Below are 10,574 nucleotides of genomic sequence, written 5' to 3'. Positions count from 1 at the left end.
TCTTTCCCTTAGCAACAGCACATTTAGTGCTTCAATCATCCCACTGACTTACAGCAGCCATGGAGAGGGTTTAGCCAAAAGATCTCCGAGCTGCTAAATAAAAAGCCCTCCAACGCCGAGCTTAAGCATTACAACTGCAGGTCAAGGTTTCTCACAACCTGCTCCCTGGCGCTGCGATGTTTTATTCAGCGGGAACTATTCTCTTGTCGTTGCTCGTGCTGCGGTGCGAGATGCATCGAGGCAGAGATGGGGGAGACAGCGGAGAGGGGGACGGAGGATTGGGAAAGGGGAACGGGTAAACCTGGGAAAGAAGCTGAGCGATACAGGTAAATAACAGGCGAGAGAGAGAGAATGCAATATCGGTATCTGTTACAGCAGCAGTGGTCGAAGCCAGTGTGACATTTACTGAGAAGTGCAATGTTCACACCAGGCTGTGATTGATTTTGGTATCGGGACTCAAATAATCGGATTGGTGCATACCTATGATGCTGTCTCCAAACGCAACCAGCAAGTCAAACACCGTTACCCTGCAGGAGGTAAAGGTGAAGGCCGTTCATTCATTCATCAACGGTTCTGTGTTGAACTAAAACACAGTGCTGCGAGCACAATGTTGCGCCTGCTACACAAATTCCATCCTCTTCATATTCCCACCAAACAAATTGTGTCTCACTGGTTTCCAGCAGCCTACAAGCTCTTTTTGCAAGACCTTTGGTATCGCTGAAGATGCTCACCATTGGATGCATCCCCTTCCCCGTCTCCCCCGCTGAGACATCCAGTCATTGAACAAGGCTGAAGGAACAGAGAGAGAAAATAATCAATAGTTATGTACAAAGAGCTGGAGTTTGCCTGACAGCCAAACAAGCAGCGTCACTATTGATCTGGATTGGTTGGAATATGATGGATTTGAGAGGAGAGCTCCGTCTACTCCATTTTTACCCATGTGGAGGCAGGATCATAGTGCACTCACGGAACGGGTCTGATCGAACACAAATATTTTTACAAAATTAAATTATTTGCAACAGAGTAAGAATCTCTTGAAATCATACTGTTCTCTGTTTGGGCTGCATTTTCTCACAGGCGACACTGACAACACAACATGTTGCAGGAAACCTTGGAGAAGAGTTTTTGCCAAAACGTGGCACTTTTGTATTTGTAATTAATGAAGATCCATCTGGTTGGCCTTGACATACTAACTGAGTGGACAAAACATGAGATGAATGATGTTGAAACTACCCTTGAAAGAAACCTTGGTCTCAAACATCCTAACGAACAACAGCTCCACCAAGGATGTCGGCCTTTTATCAACACAGAAGTTTACACACACACGCACACGCACGCACACACACACACACACACACATATGAATTTGATTACATCCATATTGAACTGAAAAGCAGTTTCATTTGTTTTGGGTACATTTTGCGGTTTCAGTATTTGGTTAATTTGCATAGAAAACAGGTTTAGTGGGAAACCAGAGAGAAACCTGGCACATGAAAGCAAATACAAAAATATTTTAGACACACACACACACACACATGCATACAAACCCCTAATCTGTTACCCTGTCGAGCCTCCCTTGTTCCAGGAGGGGCCCTGCACCTGCTGTGGCAGCTTGGGGCCTCCTGGGGGAGAACGGTGAGGAGGCCCAGGAGAGGTGCGGCTGGTTCCAACCGAACACTTTTGTTGAACAGCACATTATTCCTAGGATGAACCCCGACCCACCCCTCATCCCCTCAGGACACATCCCAGTCTTGGCCCCAGCATCAGGCGGAGCCCAAAGACTCAACTGCTCCCACTTCATGTTGTCTACACTGTAGACGTAAAGGTGCTGTAGACTCTACAGCACCTGTACGTCCTTGACCGTTTTTACCCTCAAGGCCTCCTCCCCGTCTGAGCAGCGATTCCCAGCCCACGACTCAGAGAAAAACAAGCGCTGTATCCAAGCTGCGACTTCTTTCCTCGTGTCCCAATTCTAGTTTTAAACACCAGAAACAGTTGGAAACGTTCAGGAAAAATCCTAACATGTGAGAAACTGGAGCCACCGAATGTGAAGCAATTTTGCTTGATCACTAAACTGTTCGTCGATTATTGTTGTGTCAAAGTGTAAAATAGAGATTATGTGCCGGACTATTTCTTGGCCTGGAGCAGAAACTTCCTGCAGTCTCTGCTGTTTGCAAAAACTGTGAAATGTTAAATTGACATTTTTACACATTAGTTTCCCTTTGTCGCCGGTCTTCATGCTAAGCTAAATAAACTTACTCCAGTTGCAGGTAGCAAACTCATGGCAAGAGAGCATATCAGCATTTTTCCTCAAATGTAACTATTCCTTTATGGTCAACTAAGAGGCGGACAAGCTTTTCTTCTGTATCAAGCCACAAAGCCACAAACCACAGCCGTGCTCTCCAGTCCTGCCCGCTGGGAGATCCTGAATCCCGGAAAGGTGAATAAGCAAAGAACCAAGAAATTAAAGCTCTCAGCAGCAGCGCTGGGATCTATACATCAAAGAGCTGAGCAGAATCCAGCAGGGAGATTGTTTCTTTCACTGTGGACTCTTTCAGCGCCACGCAGCCTGACAAACAGGCTGGAAGGTTCAGTGCATTTAACCCACATGTTGACACAAGGCTGTGAGTGATAGAGCAACAGAGCAATAGGGGGCTGCAGAGGATGACATACAGGTCTTTGGGGTGCAATAAACACACATGCATGCACAGACCAAAACACACATGCGTGTACAGACACACACACACACTGTTGTGGCTGCTTGGTTTATCTGTGATCTGCTTCCTGGTGGATTTCCCCTGAAATCAAACGGGATCCTCAGCTGTCACAGGTACAGCAAGAGGCGTCAAAGCGGTCCTTCAGCTACCTGAACGCTCCATGTCAGAGAGCTGCCACAACACTGCTGTACATGTGAGTGAGTGTGAGACAGCTTTGAGATGAGCCAGACAGAGGAAGAGCCAGAAACACAACACGACCACACAGACAGACAGAGATACAGAAACAGTCTCTCACACACACACACACACACACACACACACACACACACACACACACACACACACACACACACACACACACACACACACACACACACACACACACAGGGAGGTGGGTACTGGCGACGGAAACAGTAACGGCAAAATGAAAACAAAGTGAAACTTCCACAGCACCTGTGTAGACAAGGAAGATTAAGATCGACACTGCAACTGTGATCAGAAGACACACACTTCAGCGAATACAAGTTTTAATCTTTTAATATCAGTTTACAATGCAGTAGTGCCTTGTAAACTCTGTGAATAAAGGTCAACTGCACCAGAGTTGGTTTGATTTACTGGCAACTTTCAACACTTTTTCGGGGGATAGGACAGTAAAGTTTGACTTATTTCCATCACTGTCTCTGCTGTTTTAACCCTACTAACCTTTATCGAGATGCACAAAAGATTTCCATGTCTGATCTTAAGAAATACTGGACATTATGAACTAAAAGCTGCAAAATGAAACCATAAAAACTGTTTGTCAATAAAAGGAAATCAAGGAGTTTATTGACTCATGGAGATTTAACTGATAAATTCTCAGCAATTCCAAACCGCTCCTATGTGACTCAGAGTAACGGCGGCAGATCAGTTATGTTTTCCATGAATCGGAGTATGTGTGCGCGAGATCGTGAGTCACAGTAGAAGCTTAATACGTGCAGCATTTTACGCTCCCATTAGGTCATTAACATTACAGCACATTCTAAACTTTGGCAAGGAGTAAAAACAGAAAGAAAAAAGAAAAGCCCTCTTTACCCCTGTACTCCCCAAAGGAAGTACATGGAAAAAAAAGAGAATGAAAGGAAAATCTCCTTCATCTCTGTAGGCAACCCAAATCCTCACTGTAGCTGCAGCCAAAAACTAAATTAAAAAGAGTGTTGGTGTTTATTAACAGCCGCAGCGCTGCGCTGAGAGGGGATGGAAGTTCTCTCATGCATAACAATTCCTCTGCTCTCTGCTGTTTGGAAGGATCAAACCAATTTAAAGCATACTCTCACACTCTCACACTCTCACTCACACATACACACACATACCAGCACAAACATCAGCGGTACAACATCAAATGATATTCCTTGTTTCCTCTTAAATGATGATTCTTTTGAGGGGGGATCACAGGTTGAGAAAAATCCCTTTGTCCTGCTGTTTATCCGTTACTCAAACATTGTTCTTATCTGTGGCTTGCAACTCTATAAAGCAGTGGAAATGATTCCTTAACCATCAATAACCAGTGTAGGAAGATACATTGAGTTATTTTACTCAAAGTTAATAAGTGTAGCAAATCCACACTGTCACAATACCCTGCATTCATAATATAAGTTAAGTACGGCACAATGTTCCCTGTCAGGGTATTATATAACATAGTTAAATTATTACTGATGAATTACTGTGTCGCTAGACACTTAAATCTACAACAATGCATGAAATTAATCATGTATTTTTATGCAGACTCTTGATGATCAAAGTCTAACGTAACTATTGGGAAACACTTAATAAAAATACCGTTGTGTTATTCTTTTTTTTACCGCTGGTTGCAACTTCTAACCCCTTCATAAAGGCTCTCATTTCTCATTGGCACTGAATTGATTCAGCTTTAGTAAAGAGAGTCTAGCACTATTTTCAGGGTGTCCCTGTGGGAAAAGAGTGCAGGAAGGAACTCATTCATGTTCCTGGGGTCAGAGGTTAAAAGTGCCATTAATGGGCTCCACAGATCTGGAGGCATTTGCTGAATATAGTAACTCGTACTTAACACGTCCCAGACTCTGGAGTCTGTGTAGGAAACTGAGACGAAACAGTCCGTTTCAGCTAATGGGATACTAGAACCACAATGAACATGAGAAACCACACCGCTGATGAAGTCATGTACTGTAGCTGCAGCCTCAGAGAGCCAATCACACAGCCAGAGAGCATGAGCAAAGGCCTGAGAATGGAGGCGTAAACAGCTGTGATTTAACTGAGGGATGATGATCCTGCGCAGTGACACAACCTCATTTGGTCTCCTGGTGGCCTGCATACCTCAGCTTCCAGCAGGCAAAATACCCCCCAGGGATCCTAAAATACACGGCAGGCCCGGCCAGCCGCGAGGAGGGGCAGCAGCCGGGGAGAGAGGCGAGAGGAAGGGCCAGGGGCAGAGCTGCAAGCCCAGACAAGCTAGTCAGCTCCACAGTCCTCAGACGACAGTCAGACTGACAACACAGCAGGAATGTTGGCCTCCTTGAAGCTTCTTCAGTGAGTCTGTTCGCAGGAATAAATTAAATTTAAAAAATCACAGTTTCCAAGCAGTGATCCCCAAATGTCCACAGGCTACATCAAGTAGGAAGAAAAGCCGACACATGCACAGATTAGCCAGAAGTCGCATTGAGTCACGGTGTGATTTTCTGTGGCAAACTGCCTTGTTTTCTTTTGTCATACTTCATCAGACCCCTTCTAAATGAGTAGTGGGGTTCATTTCGGATCCATGGCTTGATCAGGCCACGAGGGTCACTGAGGCCATGTATCTGTTCATATGTCCAGGATGTGACTGACACTCTCTGGCCACATGAAGTCACTGCAGCAGACGTTTTCAACAACAGAGGGCGCAATTCGGTATTGCTTTTTTTAAATCAAGAGGAGAAGGCATACACAGCTCCCACTTACACACACAGTGCTCACAGTTATTATGGCAAAACAATGAAAGGAAGCGTTTCTACTTTTAGAGTCTTTATACTTTTGTGGAATTAATTTCTTTTGACCGTATGCACGCTTAAAAACACTCTGAATGACACGCGGTTACAGTCATTTTAATGAGAACAAAATCTTACTTCATCAACATCAGCAGTCATCACCAACATAACACACATCATCACCTGATGGACATTTATGGAATAAACCACCAACACATACAGACTCATAAACAACAAACAGCACTGAGGAAATCGGACATAATGAGGAGGGGTGAACTAACATCAAACGGCACGAAGCTCTAAACCTCGACAAAATGAATGTCTCCCAAACATAACGTAGAAGATAACAAAATTAAACTGATGCTTGGAATCTGTTTTACAATTTGTATTAATATTACATTTCAGTAAAACACTTTAACCTCATTTAGCATTCATAAGCACTATATAAACATGTAATGAATGGTTCATAACACTAAAGTGCACTATAAACAGATAATGAATGATAATATAATAATAATAATAATAATAATAATAATGCCTTCATGGAAGTTAGAATTGTTGACAAAGACAATGTCCTCATAGCAACAGTATAGTGTTATAAACCATTTATTAAATATATATTGTGCTTATAAATGCCAAATAGGGTCAGTTAAAGTCAAGTTTTAGCACACCAACAGCTGTTTGTAAATCCACGTTTTCATATTCAATTAACCTGATGCAGTGTTGACACCGTGGCTAATACACAGCCGATGTCGGACGGTTCGTGAACTCTTTAAGATGTATGCATGGCGCATAAACTGTTCTATGAAAGATTATTTAGGTCGCACTAAGTGAGAAAGTACACACATGTATTGAATGGCTAGCAGCCGACCTGATGACGGATTAAAACAGTTAAGGCTCAGCCTCTGCTGTCTGGCTATTAAGACTTATGTTGCTGGTCGCAAAAAAAAACCTCCAACAAGAAGCTCTTCACCTCGATTCATGTTCTGTTTTAAAAAATAAGGTACACCGATGCTTCAAACCACGTTTTTAACTTCCATCAGCTTGTTTAGAGGAAGAATTTCTGTTTCAAAAGTGCAAATGTTTCAGTTGTCTTGGTTCTGACCACTACTGATCTGCATCGCGCACACACACACACACACACACACACACACACACACACACACACACACACACGCACGCACACGCACGCACACGCACACGCACACGCACACGCACACGCAGTGCGGATCTATGAGGCCTATGTAGTTACTTCTCTGTAAACCGAGGAGGACGCAGCGCTAAGAGTTCGGGATTGTCGGGCCGGTCATCACCGCAGTCTGGGGAAGATTCTGATGAAGAGGATCATGCTGATGAAGCTGAAGGAGACCAGGATGAGCATCAGCCACAGCAACCAGTTGACAGACTTCTTGGTGTGCTGCTCCAGTCGCTCCGACTCAGTCTTCAGCTTCTCGAGGTTCATGTCCGCCTGACGCATGGACTGGCTCAGAGTCTGGGGAGGGAAAGAGAAACGCACAGCTGATCATGTAAACATACAGATACATGCCGAGCACTCACACCTACAACTCAGCTTTCTTATTCAGACTATCAGACTGTGTTGTAGTGCAACAGGAGCAGAAAGTGAATACTGCGATACTTGCAGCTGTGTGTCCAGTTACCTGATTGTCCTGTTTGATGATGTTCTGTGCGGCCAGAGTGTTGTTCTTCAGGTTTCGGGCCAGGTTGAGCATGTCCTCGGCAAGCTTCTCCTGTAGGTTGTGGTGATGCTGCAGGACGGCCTCCAGCTCTGCAGCAGACTGACGCTCATCCAGAGGAAGACCTCTGCACGAGGCAAGACAACATTTCGATTTCTACTGCGGGCACAGTCACAACTAAATGTTTCTTACAGTCTTATATAAATGAATAAATAAACACAGTATAATGGAAGTTAGATCTTTAAGACAAGAAATGATATGTGCAGCTTTACCTTCTGTTCCGCAAGTCTGCTTCCGATGTGCCTGTAGGGAGGAAAGGAGAACGTCATCTTTCCAGAATATCAATCAGATTACTGGCTTGTTTAAATATAAAAGTATAATTTTTCAGCCGAGCTACTGAATTCAAGACACCCTTGAATCTGAAAAACATATTTCTTACCTTTGCCTGAGAGTCCCTGTCATGACACAAAAGAAGAACATTTATGAATTAAATTGAATGGAGGCGTTATTATTTGGTTTCTCAATTTAGTTTTTTACCAAAACAATGAAGATCCATCAGCTGTTATTTCCACAGTGTGTAAATCTCAGAAGTGAACCATAATATCTCGACTACTCAGCACTTTAGCTCAGGAGTCTACATCTGAACCTACCGTGCCGAGCAGCTCGTCCCTCATCTCTCCCGTGCACCGGGCCTTCGTCTGCATGTGGATAGTTTTTGAGGCCGGCATCCTCTCGTTGGGTATTGTGGACGTTCGCCCGGGAGCGAGGAACTGATTAGCCAACGCCTTTTCAGTTGTTGACGACTGAATGAGAGCAGGAGAGAGATGAGATCAGAAAACAGGATAATAGAAAAAGTCTGTGTACAGTATGTGGGATACACAATTCATACAACAAATAAGAAATACAGAGAATGTTTTAAACACTGCCATAAGCATCCAAGTGACAAAAAAAAGCTGTTAGTAAATTATTGTCACTGACCAGCTTCTCTGCCTCAAGAAGTCCTTTCAGAAAATCTACTTTTCTTGAATATTCAGTCATTATTTCTGCTGTTGGTTTGCTGGAGAACAAGAAACACAAGTTGTTACTGACATGCGTGTTACAAATTAGCAATAATAAAAACAACGTTACGATACATGAGAGTTGAGAGAGACGGTACCTCAGGCTTTTCCTCAGAGCCACCAGCATCTCCTCCAGGGCACCAACATACTAGAGGACAGACAACAGAAGAGCAGTCATTGTATGCACGTTAGGTGACATTTGTTTGGATGAGTATATCGTTTAAAACAGATGTTTTTTTAAACAAGGCAAGCATATTGCAGTTGGGACACTAAGCCCAAAACCAATGCAGTATAACACAAAAGCACTGCGGTAAATCCTACCTTGATACAAGGTTATATGTTCAGTTGTTTTTGGAACTGTTTTAGAGTTGATTTAAGTTCATGGTCATTCTGGAGGCTGTAGTTCAACTCATTGATATAAATAGTGTGGACAAAGGAAACACCTCTTGTAAATCAATTATGTTCAACAGCATCACAAGCTGCACCTCCAAAATGAGAATGTAAAGTTTAATTAACAACCTTGCTATAATTGTTTGAACCTGAACATTATAACCTCCATAAAGGGAGGATTTGTTGCAGGACTGTTCACCTATTTAGTGTGAACTAGGTGTACCAAGTAAACTGGAAACTTAAGTGTGAATATGAAGTTGTTGCTAACTCTGTGTAACCGTGTTAGCTGTCATTAATGCAGTAAGCTGACATAGCTGGGATAGCATAGTTAACGGCTGTAACACGAGCTACATGTGTTTCACGTGTAACGTGTGTCGGAGAGGTTAACGCCACAGAAAGGCACCATCTCATAAAGTCGTGTCGGTGGGTTCAGCGACGACGTGGCTGACAGACTCGGCGGCTCACAGCTGCTGCTAACAACAACAACCATGCTAACTTAAACATTAGCCGTTGAAGGTCAGAGCTGAACGATACAAAAATGACTTGCGTGTTGACGTTGTCTTACCTTTTCTAATCTCCATTCGGTTTCTCCTCGTTTCTCAGACGCTATAGACTCACAGCGGGACAATAGTCTGATAAAATTGATTTCTAATCGTGAAGCCATGTTTGAAGCTGACGCACCGTCGCAGCATTACGACGTCACCAGCTCAGCGACGACGCGAGCGGAGCTATCGACCCATTCTAGTCTACGGTCGTCCAACCAGCGTTATTCTTAATTTATTGAGTGAATTCATATTTAGTCCAACGGGTTTAACCTGCGTTTTAACCGATGATAGGGTTCCCAATTACATTTTTATATTTAAAAATAAAGGATTCCTCTTAAACGCTTAATTTTGTCTCCTTTTTCTAGGCACCAAACTTTTTAAGGTTGAGATTTATGTCAATAAAAACGAAACAAATGACAAATACATATTTTTTGGTCATGTTGCCTGTATGATTCATCTGGTATGAAAATGATTTTGGGTCGACTTGACATGTCTCCTTTTTATTTATGGATCTATTTCTGACTATTAATATGATCCTGCTTATGGGTGCATATCATATTTATTATAGCAATTTGAGAAATGCAAGTCTTCTTTTTGTTGAGTTTGTAATAATTTCAAATAACTTTTCTCTTTGCTTAAAAAAATGTACTCTAGCCTCGTGAAATGGCAAGACTGATTCTTGATTTATGCTCCTTATTTTTGAGATGCCTTGCCATTCTTTTTTTATTCTTGTTACTGTTTATGTATCATTTTATATAATTTCTAAAATATTACCAGTTTAACTAATATATAATTTAGAGAGTAATGGCATTCAGGTTTTCGGGTCCAGAGCAGATGTCCAATCTATTTTTTTTAAACCTCTGCCACCAAGACTGTATGTACTTGTATGCATGTCATTTTTAATCACGCATCACTAACGATACCAAAACACTTTTTTTAAATTCTCCTCCAGTGACTTGTATTATTGAGTCATCGTGAGATTCTACTGTTTATATACTGTAAACGTTAGGCATCTTACAGTGCTTATCTATTTTATGTATACCTCATTAGGTAGGTAATGTTTCTTTTATTTATTTATGTAATTTGCATGTATTTAGAATTTCACTTGAACAGTCAAGTCAAAATTATAATAGAATAATACAGTTTAAAGATTTACATATCTGTCACTTTACTAGCAATTGTATATCTATTCACT

At 42.4% G+C, this 10,574-nt stretch overlaps 1 protein-coding gene across 2 annotated transcripts; it reads right to left on the bottom strand.

The window, feature by feature from the left end:
- Window positions 1-5,736: 5,736 nt before the first annotated feature.
- Window positions 5,737-9,511, bottom strand: use1 (unconventional SNARE in the ER 1 homolog). 2 transcript variants are annotated; one of them, XM_079266895.1, is made up of 8 exons: window positions 9,400-9,511; window positions 8,543-8,592; window positions 8,365-8,443; window positions 8,037-8,189; window positions 7,826-7,841; window positions 7,659-7,689; window positions 7,351-7,513; window positions 5,737-7,184 (listed from the first exon to the last, which is right to left on the bottom strand). In XM_079266895.1, the coding sequence occupies exons 1-8, from the start codon at window positions 9,496-9,498 to the stop codon at window positions 7,002-7,004; spliced, it is 774 nt and encodes a 257-aa protein (XP_079123021.1). In that variant the 5' UTR covers window positions 9,499-9,511; the 3' UTR covers window positions 5,737-7,001. The 2 variants fall into 2 exon arrangements, with proteins under 2 accessions (XP_079123021.1, XP_079123020.1); XM_079266894.1 differs by having other exon boundaries at window positions 8,365-8,592.
- Window positions 9,512-10,574: the final 1,063 nt, after the last annotated feature.

The sequence above is a fragment of the Melanostigma gelatinosum genome, assembly GCF_949748355.1.
Source record: "Melanostigma gelatinosum genome assembly, chromosome: 4".
NCBI classification, from domain to species: domain Eukaryota; kingdom Metazoa; phylum Chordata; class Actinopteri; order Perciformes; family Zoarcidae; genus Melanostigma; species Melanostigma gelatinosum.
This window is presented reverse-complemented; position numbering and strand designations above follow the sequence as displayed.

Coding starts and splice junctions, on each gene's coding strand:
- use1 (XM_079266894.1), bottom strand. CDS start 9,498: ATGGCTTCACGATTAGAAATCAATTTTATCAGACTATTGTCCCGCTGT. Junction 7,514..7,658: donor GCAGACTTGCGGAACAGAAG/GTAAAGCTGCAC, acceptor TGCCTCGTGCAG/AGGTCTTCCTCTGGATGAGC. Junction 7,185..7,350: donor TCATCAAACAGGACAATCAG/GTAACTGGACAC, acceptor TTCCCTCCCCAG/ACTCTGAGCCAGTCCATGCG.